The sequence below is a fragment of the Glandiceps talaboti genome, chromosome 7 (assembly GCF_964340395.1).
Source record: "Glandiceps talaboti chromosome 7, keGlaTala1.1, whole genome shotgun sequence".
Lineage (NCBI taxonomy): Eukaryota > Metazoa > Hemichordata > Enteropneusta > Spengelidae > Glandiceps > Glandiceps talaboti.
The window spans coordinates 26,466,124-26,486,409 of NC_135555.1; the positions used below are offsets into that span (position 1 = coordinate 26,466,124).

Below are 20,286 nucleotides of genomic sequence, written 5' to 3' on the forward strand. Positions count from 1 at the left end.
ATCTCAGTGGACCAGCAGTGATTGTGCTGCTTTGGATACAGTTAATCACAAGCTTTTGTTAACTCGCTTGCGTGATCGTCTAGGTACAAATGCATTGAGGTGGTTTGAATCTTATCTTTCTGATTGTAGACAATCTGTAATCATAAACTCTGCTCAGTCACCCTATTACCCTCTTGATGCAAGGGTACCTCAAGGCTCCTTGGCCCGATTTTGTTCAATGTTTACACATCTCCTTTGGGTGATATGGTTGCTAGCCATGGTTGTAAATACCATTTCTACACTGATGACTCCAATCTGTACATGTCTTTCCCTCATGCAAATTACAATGACACAGTTTGAAATCTTGAATCATGATGATCATTGATGTACATATATTTTGTGATGTCAGAGCTTGGATGTCTTCAAATGACGATAAAACAGAATTTGTTATTTTTTCTGGAAATTATGACCCTCCTTACAATGCTCACAAAATATTCACATTTGTGATGTGTTGATTTCTGCCAAGTGTCAGGCAAAGAGTCTTGGAGCTATCCTTTACTCTTGTCTCACACTGAAGCCTCATGTTAATCAGATTTGTCGTTCTTCCATGTTTCATATTCGCCGTATTGCTCTTGTTCGTAAATATCTCTAGGTCTGCCACTAAACAAATAGTTCATTTGCTTGTTTCCGTTTGCATTGATTTGTGCATGGTATACCTCAGTACTCTATAAATCACATTTAATGTGTACAAAATGTTGCACCCAGAATTATTACATATTCGAAGCATCATGTTCATACACAGATAAGTAACACTTATCTGTGGTTCATATATATCACTCCACTTCTACTGGAAGTACCTTGGTTGTCTGTACGTCAATGTTATTGTATTATTTATGAGATTTTAGTCATCACTTTTAAATGTCTTCATGGTTCAGGTCCTCCAGATCTTAGTGAGTTGGTCAGTCTCTATGTCCCGGGACATAGTCTACATTCTGCTGATCGTCTTAAACTTAGTACCGTTACAGCCAGGAAGAAAATACATGGTGACAGGGCTTTCAGCGTTGCTTCACCAGTCCTATGGAATGCTCATCCCTCTCCAAATCCGTTGTTGTGATAATTTCAATGTTTTTAAACTAAACATATGCTGAAAACACATATTTTTAATTTCGCCTTCTTTTAGATATGGAATTTAGTTTTTGTGCTTTTTTGATTGTTTTGTATTTTAAGCGGCTCTGATCACTGTCTCTGTGGATTTTAGCCACTATGTAATTTTTTTGCGGAGTGTCTCGTGACCGACGCATGTCAGCAGCATGATGTGCTCGTAACAAGTTCAGGATTTTTATGGAATCAATTTGATGTGTATTGAAAAAAACACTCTGGTTACCTTTGAAAATGATTGCCTTTGTACCCTGAATACACAGAACTGTCAAAAAATGTCTAAATCGTGAGTAAGTGTGAAACTAACATGACAAGACAATACATTGTATGTCTACACGAGAACAACATGTCACTGACCCATTGGAATACACGTTTACTTTTCCCCATGTTCCTAAAGCTACATGTATTTTGCTAACGCTGACAGTATAGTGTACAATCTTATTTCAATATTCTGGCCAGTTTCGCAGGTTTTTTTTTTTTAGATTAATTACCTTTACACGTTGCAAAATGATGGATCGTGTTTAACGTGACGGTACGGTGTACATGTGCGTGCTCCCAGTTGTTGGAAAAAACACGAGCTATCACATGTAAGTTAACAGTTTTGAGAACTGATATAATGTTTGAGCAATCAATTTCAAAGGTAATAAGAACGTGTAACTGTATTTGACGCCGAAACACGTCGTAAGGGACGTCAACAGCCTGGGTCAAAAGTCGCACGACGTGCTGGTGACCGGTGCCTGTCGGGAGGCTCGGCCACTATTCAATTTCAAGATTGTGCAATACATAATACATTATGTAATGTAAGTGGTTGAAAATAATTTTAAAACACAGGAGATACGTGTCATTTCCCAGATCTGATTCCATTTAAATCGACCCACAGCACCGGCGCGAAAATAAACTTTTGAGAGTGTATGATATTTGAAACGCTCACATACACAAACTCAGGGACAGCTGTGGTTCAACGCGCAACGTTCACCAACACAGCAGCAGAATGTCGATATAATCCCTATTTAGGGATATATATAATGTCTGTTTTCCGTAGCTTGCAGTGTGCCCCTGATATTAGTTATACAATTTCGATATTAAAATCTAAACAAGGCGTTCTTAATTCTTACCCGTCAAAAATCTGAGTTCGCGTCGTAATGCTTCCTGTTCGTCCGCCATATTTGTTTTGGAATGGCATATAGGAGGTCTATATTCGAATAACTCGTTGAGGGCGCATCTTGACTGCACGAAAAGATTTGTCAAGTTTGAGGTCAATGTGACAGCATGTGACAGTCGTTCTTTTAACGCACACTTGGGGATTATTATCAAAAATCTACTCCAAGTGTGAAAGTAGTAAAATTATTAGCGGTTGAAAACAAATCATCCCAAAAACTGACAATATACATTCGTGTACCCACAGGGGCGTGTAATATTACATAGATTGTTGTTTTCCAGGTCTACAGCCTCGGACTAAATATAACAACCTTTTGAATATATATTCCTACCTGTATAGGGATAGTATACGTAGTACTGTAGATCGATACATTTGTAGCAGCAAGATTCGTATGATATTTTCCTAAGAAAACGGAAATCTAAGCAATAATACACGCCCCTGTGCGTGTACCCGGGTAGACCTGCTTGCATACGGAGTAATCCGGGACTCGATTCTGACAATTGTCCCTCCTATAGTCCTGCTTACAGACGGTGCACGAGTCTATATTACTGACTTTGACTCTAAACAGGTAGGAGGGACAATTGTCAGAATCAAGTCCCGGATTACTCCGTATGCAAGCAGGACTATCCCTCCTATAGAGACAATTGAACCTCCTATAGAGGCTGCGTTATCATCACATCAGATTGAACAACGAAAAGTTGTTCTTGTATTTAGATAATTTACATGTAAATATTAACACTGTATTTAAACAGATTTTCTTAATATATTTTAAGCGTAATGTTTTTGTTGTTGGTCTGTTACTATGCCGTACCAACAAAAGGTATACTACATTTGTGTACACTGTACGTGTGTAAAAGTTTATTTCAAAAAGGCATCCCGTCGCGTTCTTCGGTACATGTAATGTAGATTTTTTTAAATGGGAATTCTACCATAATGACTATATTAGGAATCTTTGCCAATGTCGCCAAATAAAAAATCGCAAAAGAAAACATTAAAAAAAACATACTTCAACGTGACTAACGGGCTGTTTCTTGGAATGTTTGAAATAGTTTCTCTTCGTGCAAAGGATTGTGGTTCACATGAGTTCTTCAAGATGGCGCCCACTGAGTCAATGAAATATAAGTGAACGTTTCACTCATTCATCCAATGAATACGTACTTTGCGAGGTGGCCATTCCCGATATCGTATTAGTACTGTGTAATCGCTAGAAGGCGAATCGCTTGCTGATGGTGTCATCGATTTCGTCCAAAAGTGACAAGATTATGGTCCATTTTGGAATGTTTTAATCGCAATCGTCGTATACCGTACGTCTGAGTGAATGAGGGAAAAATGTGTCGTCTGCATATTTTTACTGTGATCCGGTAGGCGGGAATCTACTTGCAACCACACTGAACGACGATGCGCACGTCTCTATTATGAATGGTAATGTACGCCATACAAATACAATCACGATTCATTCATACCATTCGCTCTCAGCCCACGTTCTTACATCGCTTTTAATTCTAGGGGCGGGTAGCTTTCAAATCACGCTTTCGGCGCCGGCATTTTCATTTATTTGTTGCCGCGACAGCTGACGACCCAGAGGCTTATTTAGCTAGCTGTGCATTTTCATATAGCACGAATTTATATAGAGAGAGTACATAATTGCCGTCGATTTCGTCACTGTTCGTATGTGAGACTGCAACGTTATCTGACATGGCGCTGTACGAAGCGGCTTTCGATAACCGCTGCTTGAATGTATTTTACTGTCTTTCATGGTATTTAATCTACCCGTGTTACTGGGCAATGAATCGGCTGATATCTTGTTGTCTGTCAACGTCCGACGAAATAGCTAGCCGGGAGGAGGATCCGTGCTACGAAAGATTTGTATACTTGGTGGTCCTTATTCCAACTTACCTTGTTATCTTCATCATTTTTACACCAACTGCTATCTTGGGTTTCTGTGCCTGGATTATCATGCAACGTTATCGCCACCCATATATTTACTGCTATTTTGAATCACACCACATCCTTGAAGAATGGACTAATATTTCTGTGAGGCATTGTTTTCGTATTGGCACAGCAAATGTGGGGCTCTTACCAGAAGCAATAGCACGCTTAAATAATTTAGAATGTCCTGATTGGCGGGCAAAAGAAATGGGTCACAGACTAGCAAATTCACAGTTAAGGCCAAAACCAAAAATTTTCATTGAGTCCCCTTCAGACAACGAGATACCAAGGAACACTACACCTTATAGCAGTATGCAAAATCATCAATTTTCTGAAAATATGGTAGACCCTGTGCCTCTGCTAGAAAGTAATGTTGGAAAAGTAACAGGTGATACGCTCAGTCCAGAGCATGAGGAGCGACAGTTATATACAACTTTATATGATAATCATGTTGGCGTTGGCCATGAACCTTTACCCAATGGAATCACATGCAATGGTACAGGATGTAATGGAAATGTCATACGGGAGAGCCAGACATATGACAGCATCCAGTCAGATGTTTCCCAGGATAGTGTCTGTATCCATGAAAATTGCACAGCAAGGATGAGGACTGATTCTAGTGGTATAAGCATACCTGATGGAAGTTGCTATAATAATACATATAATCCATCACGGTCAACAACAAATTCAGATTTTCCTGGTTCTGGATCAGCACCAGTTGATTCAAATCCCAGTATTTCATTACATGGATGTGGTTTAAGCTTGAGCGAGGAACACAGCAATGGGGAATTTTCACCAACCATGGTTAAAGAAGACAGTAGGACATTCAATGAAAACTTATCTAGATGTACACATTCTGTTGAAATTAATTTCCCCCCTCAGATTGACTTCATGTGTTTCCAGGAAGTCTATGAACCAAATGCAGCTAAAACACTCATCAAAAAGATCCATCCCTGGTTCAACCATATTATTTATGATGTTGGTGTGAATTCTTGGAACAGTAATTTATTTATGATAAATAGTGGTTTAGTAGTAGCATGCAGATATCCAATCCTGGAAGCAGATTTCAAATATTTCCAAGATTCTGCTAAGGAGGATAAAGTCATTTGTAAAGGCATTTTAATGACGAAGGTAAGTACATTATTATTTCCATTTTCATGTGTGTTTAGAATTCATCTGTGACATTGACAAATAAATATCACACAAACAACACTACAGGCCAAAGAAAATATTTAAAATATGAAATACACTCTAGGCTACATGCATGGTGACACCATTTTCTAAATTTCACATATAAAATGATGTTAATCATTGAATTTAACAAAATTGACCTCACAAAGACATTCAGTAGTCGAAATTTTTCCCTCGCTGTGTTTGTCCAAATCTAAGATAGTTCTGTTGCCACAACAACCTTCACAAGACGATGAAGTAATTACTTGTATTATAGATTTCAACTTCATTGCAAAAATATGGTTTAGTTCATTTTTTTAAAAATGGGTAAAGTAACCATATCCATAAATTTATGAGTATTGTTGGCATCTTTGCCCACATTGTTAGTTGTTACCATGGAAACAAGTGTGGTGACCGCTCTGTTTCCAAACCATTATCATAAAGTATAAAGGTTGAAGAATATTTTTAAAATTGACATCATTTTCAAAGTCCTTGAAACTTTGACAGCAATCCCCCTGTATAGGAACCTTATAGTTGTTTGTTTGGCTATTAACCATTTTATATAAAATTTTAGATTTTCAGATTTAAAATGTGAACAAATGTGAAAAGATAAGCTGAGTCAAGTTAATAACTTGTATGAAAAGCTAACCTTACTATATACAATAATGTAATATTATTTCATAAAAGCTATCCTCACTATATACAGTAATGTAATATTATTTCATAAAAACTACCCTCACTATATACAATAATGTAATATTATTTCATAAAAACTACCCTCACTATATACAATAATGTAATATTATTTCATAAAAACTATCCTCACTATATACAATAATGTAATATTATTTCATAAAAACTACCCTCACTATATACAATAATGTAATATTATTTCATAAAAGCTACCCTCACTATATACAATAATGAATATTATTTCATAAAAACTACCCTCACTATATACAATAATGTAATATTATTTCATAAAAACTATCCTCACTATATACAATAATGTAATATTATTTCATAAATGTTTAACTACATACATATCCATGTCAGTTTATGTCGTGATATGATCCATTATGGCCACCGGGTGGCCATTTTTTATGTATTTTTTCATGACCAGAACCATTGCTTGGACATGACTGTACCAATTTCTAATGAACTTGGTACAAGGACACACTATGGCATACATATGCAGGTCAATTTATTCTTTGATAAAATCCAATATGGCCACTAGACGGCCATTTTGTTACGAATTTTTCATATTCAAACCATTATGCAGACATGCCTGAACAGATCTCATTCAAAGTTGGTAAAAGGACAATATTCTATTACATACATATACATGTCAATTTATGTAGCAATACGATCCAATGTGGCCAACGGCTGGCCATTTTTTATGTTTTGTTCATGTCCAGAACCATTACTTGGATGTGACCGGACCAATTTCTATCAAACTTGGTACAAGGACAACACATATTATTGTCAATTTATGTCTTTATACAATCCAATATGGCTGCCGGGTGGCCATTTTGTTACCATTTTTACATGTCCAGAGCCATTACTTCGATGTGTCTGAACCGATTCCCTTCAAACTTGGTACAGGGATAAAGATTTGTACCATATTCTTCATATGCACATCAACTTGTGTGACGATACGGTCCAATATAACCACTGGGTGAACATGAACAATTTCCGGGCCATCAAAACTTTACACAAAGACAATGTACTATGGGTATGATGTATATATGTCTGTCAACTTGTGTCACAATATGATCCAACATGACTGCTGGGTGGCTATTCTGTTTTAACTGATTTGCTTTAAACTGGATACAAGGATATATAATGTACTATACTTTTCACATGCATATCAACTTGTGTCACAATACGATCCAATATGGCCACTGGGCAAACATTTGACATTGTCCTTATACCAACTTTGAATGAAATCTGTTCAGGTATGTCTGCATAATGGCTTTGAAATTTTTTTTATGATTTTTCCATGTTTGGGACCATTACACAGACATGCATGAACAATTTCCATTAAAACTTTATTTAAAGACAGACAATGTACTACTATGTATTTATGTCAACTTGTGTCATGATATGATCCAACAGGACTGCTTAGTATAGGTAGCCATTCTGTTATGATTTTTCATGTCTGAACAGATCAATTTCAGTCAATCTTGGTATAAGGCTAAGGCAGTGTACTATTAGGTACATATGAATGTCAATTTGTGTTTGCACCTATCACAGACAAGAAGTGTTACAATCCATACAGGGATCAACAGCTCCCAAACAGCGGCGCCTATGTCATCTACGATGGCTTGTTAATCTTATTTAAGATTGAAAGCTGGTCTTTTCAGTGTGCCACAGTGCGTCTTCACTACGCAGGTAAAACTGTTCTAATCTTGTGTAGTGAGTATGTGCTCCGTTTTGGGCTTTACACACATACAAATATGGTTTTGCATACCTCTGACTGTCTGGCATTAACTATCTATTGTTTTAGTCTACATCTGGAGGAAAATGGTCTGTAAAGGGACTGCTTTAGTTGTCACAGTTCTCGCATGGATTTATACATCAATTTATGACAGTTAGTTTACTTATTTGTTTCTGACCCAGCCAGTCAAGGAGAGCGATACACCGATCACCGTGTATTGAGCTTGGTATACACTAGTGTATGGACAATAACAAGTTTCACGACTGAAAAATCAGTACTTGTGGGTTAGAATTATTGACTGTGTTTTGATTCAGTGTATTTTGGGGTATGATTAGGAATTCTCAGATATCGGGATTTAAACCTTTAGTTTTGAAGCTGAACGTCATTTATTTTTACTTTGAATTTTTTCCTCCCAAAAATGACCAAAAACAGAAGATTGAAGATATCTTACTGTCATAAACAAATAGACTCTGTGATAAAAATCATGCAGTGACAGTTTTTCCAGAGTTAGTAATGAAATAATATTATTCATTGGCATGCACAATGTCAAAAAGTTGATAGGTATAAAGCGTCATGGGGAAAGATTTTCTCTGGCACACCTCTATTCAGAAATATAGCCATAACAAAAACGTTAATTTTACGTTTAAAGTTTAAAGTTTATTTATTTTCTAAAGCGCCTTTTCTATTCATTAATATTCAAAAGCGTTGTACATAAAATAGATTTAAAAGCATGGTAAAAAAATATAATAAAGCTAAAGACAACAAATTGTTTACAATAATTACAAAAAGGCTAAAATGACTCCTTAGTAAAAGACACATGGTAATATATGGGAAGCCGTTCAGGCCAAAAGTATTTTTTTATTTTTTGTACTTACAAACTAATTTTAACAGTTTATGCACTTTTATAAGTTAACAATATAAAGAATAATATATATCAATATGAACAAGAAAATGAGCTTAGATATATTTTTATTTGGAAGCAAATAATTTGTTTGCTATGAAGTTTGGTGTAAATTTTACGAACATGTGATTACATTACCTAGAAATAAGTCAATGTAGGATTAAAATGAGAAAGAAAAACACAGACTAATTGCCTTGGGAAATAAGTAAGATGTCAAAATTTCATAAAATGCACGAATGAAAAGCTCCTTGACATCATATGAAAAAATATGTAGTTTAGGATAATTAACTACTAGCTATATGTGCACAACAGTATTGAAACAAAAAAATTGTGTGATTTATCCAAAAGTGCATCGATTTTGAGTTATCAAAACTTTTTGCCTACTTCGGGGACACCCATTTTTATTGCATATTTTTCAGTACAGTTAATTGTTTATGATGAAAGTATTGATAAGAAAATGAGGGTAGAAGTTATACTATATAACTACCATAAATTTGTCTTTCTATTCAAGTCACCATATTTTTGTTTGCTGTAATTTGAAAATCAGCATGATGACCTACCAGTTTCTGTACATTAATTCCACATAGAAAAAACCTTCAAACTACAAAGTTTCATAACATTGACAAGAATGTAGATAAGATTTTGTAGACATCAGTTATTGACTGTCACCTTGCTCTTTCAAATCTAGATACTAATTTATGTTGCCATGATAACCTTCACATGATTATTTATATTATAAATTCTTCAATTGACTCCATTGGAAAAATATCAAAATGAATTAAGTTTTACCATATTTTATTTCACTTTGGCCTAATAAAATCAATCGGTGTGGTTCTTCTGATCATGCTCAATTTTAGAATAGGTGGGATGGGTTGATTTTTTATTGTTTTCCATTGTTTTCCAAATGGTCTGTGTTATTGGTTTCTTCTCATCAGATGTGCAGTCATTATAGAGTGGAAGAACAGTTTTATAGTGTACATTTTGTATTTTTAAGTTGATGTCAGTTTTTACATCCACTACTATTTCTGTTGTTGCACAATTTTCAGCAATACAATTATTCAAATCAACCACGAACAAACCCACGTATACACTGGGTTGGGGAATTCTGGGTACGCAAACAATGGAGGTGCTCCATCATATATGCTTACCTCAGTCTGTCTATTGTTTCCATCTCATTGTCTCGTTACATCCTAATCCTCATTTACATACAGCATCATAGTGTCCTTTACATTATAATACATTATAAGATATATTGTTTTGAAATAAAATTTGAAATTTACAAGGATTGACTTTCACAAACAGTACGATATTTGATTTGATTACATCAAATAATGGTACTTGAAAGCAGTCTTGCTACAAGTTTGATAACAATATTAGATCAGAAATCATATTCATCACATCACATCACATCACAGTCATAAACATCAGCACACGGTAAATAGTCTCAAACTATATTGTCATTGAGATTAGAATTATCCCATTATTATCAACACTATTGCTACTGCTAAGACTCTTTCATTTAGCAGCAGAATTCACTTAAAGTCTGGTACACACTTAGTTGGTAAATGTTGACTGCTGTATGCTATGATTGTTTAAACTGATTTGTTTTGCCAGCTTCAATCTGATTGAAATCCGATGTAGTGTACACCTTGCAATTTCTGGTTGGTTGTTACGTTTACTGTCATGTTTTCTATTGTGAACTTGTTATTTCGATATCTTGGTGGATGGCTAAAATGGAAAATAAACAGTATTGAGCCATGTTATTTCAATATCTTGTTGGATAACTGCTTAAGAAAAAGAAACATGATGTGCAATGCAGTAATTTCATAAGTGTGAGATATCTTTTATTTATTTATTTATTGCATCCCTTTTGTATCTGGGGGCTCACTAAGATTGTTAGGAACAGCACTAACAAAAAATTAAAATACATACACTACTAAAAAAGACGAGTAAAAAAATGTACAGGAACAAACATAACAAAATAAACCAAAGTGAGGTAAGAAGATAGATAAAACAAAAATAACCAGATTTAAACTGAATGCCTCCCGTAAGGGAATCACTAATTATGCAAATAACTCATTGAATTAAAAAAAACAATGGTAACAGGCTTTGTTTTTGGACAAGCGTGCTTTCTTAGGTTAATGTATGTAAGAGTGTATGATACTGCTTAATTACTGAATATCGTTCAATATTCAAAATACTCATTAAAGGTAAAAGTTGTAACAACAAACTTTATAGGACAGGTGCGTATTATTATGGTTGATATATGTATCATATTATACAAAATTTGAAGCTTGCATTTTTAAGATACAACCTAATTACCTAATATCATTAATTATGCAAATTTTTCATTAAAACTAAGCTATATCAAAAGTTTTATAGGACATATCCGCTTTATTATGGTTAACATATGTACTAAATTGTATTGAAATTGAAGTATGCAGTCTCAAGATATAGCCTAATTACCGAAAATCATTAATTTTGCAAATTATTCATTAACACTGTAAGGTACATCAACTAACATTATAGGACATACACAATTTGTTATGGTTAATATATGTACTGAATTGTATTGAAATTGAAGTTTGCAGTCGTAAGATATAGCCTAATTACCAAGAATCATTAATTATGCAAATTATTCATTAACACTGTAAGGTACATCAACAAGCTTTACAGGACATATGTTATTGTTAAGGTTAATGTGTGTACTGAATTATATTGAAATTGAAGTATGCAGTCGTAAGATATAGCCTAATTACCAAGAATCATTAATTATGCAAATTATTCATTAACACTGTGAGGTACATCAACAAGCTTTACAGGACATATGTTATTGTTAAGGTTAACATGTGTACTGAATTATATTGAAATTGAAGTATGCAGTCGTAAGATATAGCCTAATTACCAAGAATCATTAATTATGCAAATTATTCATTAACACTGTAAGGTACATCAACAAGCTTTACAGGACATATGTTATTGTTAAGGTTAATGTGTGTACTGAATTATATTGAATTTGAAGTATGTATTCTTAAGATATAGCCTAATTTCTGAAAATCATTAATTATGCAAATTATTCATTAACACTGTAAGGTACATCAACAAGCTTTACAGGACATATGTTATTGTTAAGGTTAATGTGTGTACTGAATTATATTGAATTTGAAGTATGCATTCTTAAGATATAGCCTAATTACCAAAAATAATTAATTATGCAAATTATTCATTAACGCTGTAAAGTACATCAACGAATTTTATAGGACAAATGTATGTTGTTATGTTTAACGAATGTACTAAATTATATTGAAATTAAAGTATGCAGTCTTAAGATATTGCATAATTAGTTGATTTCATTAATATGCAAATTTCTCTAATTAAACATTAACAGATCTGGCTCAAAACCTAATCAGGTCTAGCCATTACCCTAATAATTATATATCCCAAATTTCATTACAATTGAGCTAGCCGATTTTTAGAAAATGATGACACAGACAGACAGACAGACACACACACATACACACAGACACAGACACACACACACAGACAAACATTCCCCTTTTAATACCTCCCGTACCCTTATGGGAGGTAAAAATATATTCTTCAAATGTTAGTTGTCAGAAAACGTAGCCGCTAAACTATTCTATATATGCTTTAATAAAATCTTTTCTGTTTTCAATTGCCTCAATAAGATATTTCTTTGACATGTTTATCTGTTTAGTTATAGACTCATTGTTACAATAGTGTTTCGTATTACAAACTGTATCTCTTTGTAAATCAGAAACATGGCATGTACAATGTAGAAATTGTATTACAATATATAAGTATGGGATATCTTTGTTTAACTAAGTCAGAAACATGGCATGTACAATGTAGAAATTGTATTACAATATATAAGTGTGGGATAACTTTGTTTAACTAAGTCAGAAACATGGCATGTACAATGTAGAAATTGTATTATAAGTGTGGGATATCTTTGTTTAACTAAGTCAGAAACAGGGCATGTCTTTTGAAAATGGCAGGAGAGCTAAAAATCACTCTCCTAAAACCATCCAGGTGAGTGGTAGGCGAGTGATTTAATACCTCTCCTGAAAATAGTCAGGCGAGTGAAGAAAAAAAATTTCATTTTCATTTCTATTTGTATTTTTGGCCAGTTGGCTCCGAAAAAATAAAATTAAAAAAAAAAAAAAAAAAAAAATTTGAAAAATGTATACAAAAATATATTGATAAGTAACAGTTTGTTTGGTTATTTCTACAACAATTATTATTGCAACAATTTTGTTAAGTCTGTGCACATCAAAATCTTGAAAAAATATTCAGTTTTTTGTTGTGACTACAAGTAGTACAATAGAAAAATAGGTTTTTAATTTGAAATTCTAACTGGTCTTGTTTTCTTAGAACGTTTTTATAAAAACATCCTACCAGAATATCTCCTCCGGAACAATTTATAGTCGCTACAAAGTACATGTTTTGGAGGGCATTGAAGAAACCACCACTTCTATTTCGCTTAAAATGCAGCTAATTCAAACTTGAGATTGTTCAAAACTCTAATGAATTGACAAAAACTAACGTACCCCAGATGACAAATGCCTCCTGATGTTGAGCTTTGACGTTGACGTTAAATTGCTTGCTAATTTGACTAATTTGTAACCATTCACTCGGTCTGAGACAATAAAACACGTATTTAAACCCCACCTAGTACTTGCACACGGACGACCGGTGTCGCCGACTAAAGTAGCGAGATCCGTTCACGTCTGAGCAGCAGACCTACTTTGTTTTAGAAATCACAACAAGGCGAAAATTCGAGCAAATATTTTATATGTTACAGCAGTCGATAAAGTCATGTAGGTAAAACAGACGTGGTCGGCAGTTGAATAGATCATCGGACAAAAACAATGAAACTGCGTGTTGGAGATTATGAAATAAAAACCTGGGAATTTCTCTGAAAACTGCACGAGAATAATAAGATAAGATGGGAAAAATATCGACAGATTATTTTTATTTTTATTTTGTAAAATAATCGATCTTATTTTATTGTCATTCTTTCAGTGCCCTCTAAAACATCGCCAAGCTATTGTCGGAACTCTGGGCATGTACTTTGTGTAGCGACTATGAATCGCAGTTGTTGTTCATGTTCCGGAGGAGACATTCACGTAGGATGGTCTCCAAAAACCCTGTTCTAACAAAACTAGGACGATCGGAATTTAAAACTAAAAACTCATCAATGGATTGCTGAAAACGAGAACTCCAAACAGTCATCGTATCAATCGTAATTGCGCAATTTGCAATGATGCGAAAGTTGAAATCTCCCTGCATACTGAGCTGATCAATATTCATGATATGCCATGACATCATGCATGTCCCGCTTCGAATACGTCACTAATTTTCCCATATAAGGGTAGTGCAATGCAAATTTCAGATACATATATAGGTCATGAATGACAGCGCTGACTTCAGCTGGAGATTGACGATTATGAACACGGAAGTGTGCCACGCTCCCACCACGTAATTTTAGCGAACAAACGTTGATTTTTATGGTAACCACATACTGAAAAATGATATAAAATAACATCGCTCTGTGGGATATGGGATATCTTTGTTTAACTATGTCAGAAACATGGCATGTACAATGTAGTAATTGTATTACAAGTGTGGGATTATCTTTGTTTAACTAAGTCAGAAACATGGCATGTACAATGTAGTAATTGTATTACAAGTGTGGGATATCTTTGTTTCACTAAGTCAGAAACATATTGGCATGTACAATGTAGAAATTGTATTATAAGTGTGGGATATCTTTTTTGTTTCACTAAGTCAGAAACATGGCATGTACAATGTAGTAATTGTATTACAATATATAAGTATGGGATTATCTTTGTTTAACTAAGTCAGAAACATGGCATGTACAATGTAGTAATTGTATTATATGTGTGGGATATCTTTGTTTAACTAAGTCAGAAACATGGCATGTACAATGTAGTAATTAGTCCCCGCCGGACGAAGTCCGGGACGGGGACATATGGATTGAGTTCCATCTGTCTGTGCGTGCGTGCGTGCGTGAGTGTGTCCGTCTGTCCGTCCGTCCGCAGCCGTTTCTTGGAGATGCCTGGACCGATTTTTTTCAAACTTGGTACAGGGGCAACATACAATGGCATACATATGCATGTCAATTTGTTTCATGATACAATCCAATATGGCCACCTAGCAGCCATTTTGTTTGCAAATTTTCCCTGTTTAAAGCCATAACTCAGACATGCTTGAACAGATCTCATTCAAAGTTGGCATTAGGACAGTGTTCTATGACATACATGTTCATATTCATTGTTGTCATGATACGATCCAATATGGCTGCCTAGCAGCCATTTTTGTTTGTGAATTTTCCATGTCCAAAGCCATAACTCAGACATGCTTGAACAGATCTGATTCAAAGTTGGTATTAGGACAGGGTTCTATGACATACATGTGCATATCCATTTTCATTGTGATACGATCCAATATGGCTGCCTAGCAGCCATTTTTGTTTGTGAATTTTCCATGTCCAAAGCCATAACTCAGACATGCTTGAACAGATCTCATTCAAAGTTGGTATTAGGACAGTGTTCTATGACATACATGTGCATATTTATTTTCGTCGTGATACGATCCCCCATACCTGATCCATCCTTTATTGTTGTAGGTATGTTCCATGTCCAACAAGCAGACACAACATATCTAAGTCTGTTTGATTTAGGTTCACAAGTGTTGTTGCGTGATCAGAGTAGTGATAATTCCTTAAAACCCAATCATAGCGGGGACTATGTCATTCTCAATGACTTGTTGTATATCTTTGTTTAACTAAGTCAGAAACATGGCATGTACAATGTAGTAATTGTATTATAAGTGTGGGATATCTTTGTTTAACTAAGTCAGAAACATGGCATGTACAATGTACTAATACCGGTATAACTAAGTGTGGGATATCTTTGTTTGACACTTTATCTGATTGGATATTTTTCATTTGCTGTCACCTTACACTGATGCTATCAGTTCACTTTCTATGTAGTAAATATAAATGGAAAACCCATGTACTCAGAGAGAGATATCAAATGTTACTAGTGTTCTTTACAAACTGTACACATCAATCATGTATGTTTTATAGTGCAGCACTATAAAAACGTCAAAGATGCATGCATTCAATTTTGAACATGTATGATATCTGAATCTTGAACACCACTTATGACATATTTTATGTTCTGTAAATAAATTGGCAGTGAGATTGTGATCTAGGCCAAAATATAGTGGTGAAGTATCAGTATTCCAATATTGTGTATCACAAATGTTGAACACACTTTCATCTACAGATATCATTTGTTAATGTGCAAGAATCGGAAAGTAGTCTGTGCAATTAAATCCAAGATATCATGAAAAAATAGATGACATTATGTAATTATGTTGTTCCCAATATTTTTCTTCATTCAGTCAAGGAAAATACGAGTGATCTAAGGGGTGGCTTTGTCACTGAATCGCTAGACGAATAGTGAGAAAACCCTTCGGTCACAGATATTTTCCGGTTGAATGAAGAATATTGAAGAATAATGTAATTATACCTGCAGCAGTTATATCAAAGAAATATCGGAGAAAATAATGGCAGTTTTGAAAGTTTTGACTCATATTTCATGGTGGGGTTGTTGGTGGCTGAGTGGTTAAGCTCGTATGCTTCTTACCTCTGCAGTCTGGGTTCAAATCTGCCAGGTGTTGGCTGGGTTTGATTTAAAATTTAACCAGGTCGGTATGTAAGAAGGGTGATGCTCAGTTTGACCCTGCCAAACATGCAGGTTTTCCCCGGGTACTCCTGTTTCCTCCTGCTTCTTTAACACTAGGGCACTAAGGTGTGCTGTTATGGTGACCATTCAACAAATTTCTGAATTTATTTGGATGAATAAAAATTATTATTATTATTGAAATTATCATCATTATATAATATTATTTAATACAGCAGAACCAGTGATGTAGACACACATTGTTGTGACATAGAACGACCAGGATATAAATAGATATTTTTGGCTAAATGGTAGAATTGGGAGAATCCAGCATGTATTTGAATATCAAAATGCTTTCAAATTCATCTACATATGTTCTGTTCTTAATTACTATACTATTATATGCAATCCCAAATTTGGTGAACAAATAAATGCATTGAGTATGTAGTTGAAGACACGTACTGTCAACTATATTAATCTGTTCCACACTAGTTAAACTTCTCAGCCACATCATTTAATCTTCAACATAGGGAGAGAAATTTATCTACATGTATCATTTAAAATACGAGTATTCTATTCTATCAAATTCATGCATGAGTTGAACAGCAAGGTACAGCTTGCTTGTCAAAATGAAATCATGACAATGGTAAGAAAGTTACGGGCAATTGTGGACACACATAAAGCACTTTAGGGTTTTGGATTATTTGCTACCAACTTGTTTGTATTTTTTCATCTACCTCTTTAAAAACATCTGTATTATTATTATTATCATCATTATTGTTGTTGTTGTTGTTGTTGTTGTTGTTGTTGTTGTTGTTGTTGTTGTTGTTGTAGTAGAGAAATCCTAGAACAATATAAGTTGTCTCTGCATTTGACATGAGAACATTACCCAGATTTTTAGCACTTGTGAACTGAGGTTCAGTAGTGCTATAGCCATGGTGAAATGTGTGTGTGTGTGTGTGTGTGTGTGAACAACTTAAACTAAAAAACCACCTGACTGATTGCTTGGTATTTAATGGTGACATTATGTAGGGCGTATAGATGGAAATTTGTTCAAATGAAAATGATCGCAACAGATATGTGTGTTTTGGGTCAAAAAATGTGATTCGGGGTATGAGAAAATGCTTTGACTCAGCCTAGAAATGAAAGGTTATTGTTTTATTGATGCCATGAAATCATAATAATAATATATATGCTAATGTGCCTGAAATTGTCAAGGATCTACACTTAATAAGAAATGAACAACCCTTTCAGGTGTTGTCAGTGTATGTTTTTGATTGCCTTAAAGGCCATGCCATAGTTGTTGTCCTTTTTGAACTGACAGCCTGCGACATAATGTACAAACTAAAGAACTTGTTGTAGTCATTACAAGAAATACTTTTTTGGGGGGGGGTGTCTTCCAATGAAGACTTGTTAATAACCTAAGTCAAAATTTAACAAGACAAATAAATTTCATCTTTAGTGTCTGTCACATGGATTGATGTAAAATATTTGACGGGACTGTGTGTTCTTTGAAGACATTCCTTTTGTGAATAATTTTTAGCCATTTCTTATGGATTGTTCATTATGTGAACATTCTTGTCTGTATATAAGAGATAACTTGGCTGGAATTTTGTACTGCTGGTAAATCTGTAAAATATGTGTTTTCTCCACATTATATTTTACTGTTTTCTCCACACTTGTATTGTACATATCAAAAGCCCTTCTTTACTGTTACCATAGTTTAAAAAAATGACTTAAAACACAACATGGTCAGCTATGTTCTGTTGTTTATTTCATTACAGGTATGTATGTGCAATGTACAGTATACTGGTAGTCCGGTATTGCATACTAATTAGTCTGGCCTTATATTCTATTTTTGGACTAAAGAGATAATACAAATTTTAAAACATGATAAATATCTAATTTAGCCTAGCTGTCCAAACATATCTTGTTTTCTCTTTCAATTTGATAAAGTTGAATTCAGACTTTCAGTAAATTATAACTCTACCCAGTCTAGAGTATGAGGTGAGTGGCTATTGGGTATTCCTAACCATATATAACAGACTATGCTGTCTACATACAGGAAATAACGTAGAGTGAGTTGAATCTTTTAGTACCTTCTGTATAACTACAAAAACAGCCATGTTGACTTTAAAAATAACAAAGAAAAAAACTTTCAAATTGTTGGGACATTTTATTTATTACTTCCAGTGTAAATGATAATATAAATTATAATATGTAAGAGTAAATGTTGACATTATGGATATACATGTTTCTAATTGTAAGTACATTTATCATGCAATGTCTTGATATCTAGAGTCAACATCTACATTAAGTTACTTTATATTTCCACATCTAAATTAACATTTAAGTGGACTCAATATATCTTGCCAGTCAAGCCAAAATTTCACAGTCATTGCTGGTGTATATTTGATTCTTTTGGGTCATGGAACCTTAGGAATATTAATCCTTCAGTTTAATGAACCCCATGATAAAATTTTGTCTTTTTAGCAGAAGTGTTCAACCTAGAAAGTCTACATCTTCCATATTCAGGATGTGGTTTGTGTGCATTAGATCTGATTGAGCTGTATGCCACATTTGTATGTATGACATTATGTATATGTGTGCAAGGGATGTGTGTTATTTCAAATAAATGCATGGCTAGAAATGATTTCTCTTCTATATATACTAAATTGTACATGACATTGCCAGGGTGGTTGTGACTCTAGTCTAGCTTTGTGATTGACGTGTTATTTACCTGTAATTGACATAAGTCAGCATGTCTCTACAACATTGGTTTTAAGTCAGCATGTCTCTACAACATTGGTTCTAAGTCAGCATGTCTCTACAACATTGGTTTTAAGTCGGCATGTCTCTACAACAGTGGTTCTAAGTCAGCATGTCTCTACAACATTGGTTTTAAGTCAGCATGTCTCTACAACATTGGTTCGAAGTCAGCATGTCTCTACAACATTGGTTTTAAGTCGGCATGTCTCTACAACATTGGTTCTAAGTCAGCATGTCTCTACAACATTGGTTTTAAGTCAGCATGTCTCTACAACATTGGTTTTAAGTCAGCATGTCTCTACAACATTGGTTCTAAGTCAGCATGTCTCTACAACATTGGTTTTAAGTCAGCATGTCTCTACAACATTGGTTTTAAGTCAGCATGTCTCTACAACATTGGTTCTAATCAGCATGTCTCTACAACATTGGTTCTAAGTCAGCATGTCTCTACAACATTGGTTTTAAGTCATGTCTCCACAACATTGGTTCTAAGTTAGTACATGTATGTCTCTACAGCTTTGATTCTAAGTTAGTACATGTATGTCTCTACAGCTTTGATTCTAAGTTAGCTAGTACATGTATGTCTCTACAGCTTTGATTCTATAAGTTAGTACATCTCTACAGCTTTGATTCTAAGTTAGTACATGTATGTCTCTACAGCTTTGATTCTATAAGTTAGTACATCTCTACAGCTTTGATTCTAAGTTAGCTAGTACATGTATGTCTCTACAACTTTGATTCTATAAGTTAGTACATGTATGTCTCTACAACTTTGATTCTAAGTTAGTACATGTATGTCTCTACAGCTTTGATTCTAAGTTAGTACATGTATGTCTCTACAGCTTTGATTCTACATGTATGTCTCTACAGCTTTGATTCTAAGTTTATGTCTCTACAGCTTTGATTCTAAATTATATTAGGATGTCCCTACAACATAAAGTCTAGATAGTGTTGACTTCTAGCATTAGTGAACATAACATAACTTGCCATGAAAATTTATATAATTTGAAACATTTGAAATTAATAATCTCTGGCTTATAAATAT

At 34.4% G+C, this 20,286-nt stretch overlaps 2 protein-coding genes across 2 annotated transcripts in view; one reads left to right on the forward strand and one right to left on the reverse strand.

Moving 5' to 3' along the window:
* Positions 1–2,301, reverse strand: part of LOC144438142 (uncharacterized) — a 53,117-nt gene extending 50,816 nt beyond the window's left edge. The window contains exon 1 of the mRNA XM_078127172.1: positions 2,253–2,301. Coding sequence (XP_077983298.1) covers positions 2,253–2,301 — 49 coding nt within the window. The remainder of the gene's footprint in view (positions 1–2,252) is intronic.
* A 1,690-nt stretch (positions 2,302–3,991) lies between these two features.
* LOC144438143 (sphingomyelin phosphodiesterase 3-like) overlaps positions 3,992–20,286 on the forward strand; it is a 191,344-nt gene continuing 175,049 nt past the window's right edge. The window contains exon 1 of the mRNA XM_078127173.1: positions 3,992–5,356. Coding sequence (XP_077983299.1) covers positions 3,992–5,356 — 1,365 coding nt within the window. The remainder of the gene's footprint in view (positions 5,357–20,286) is intronic.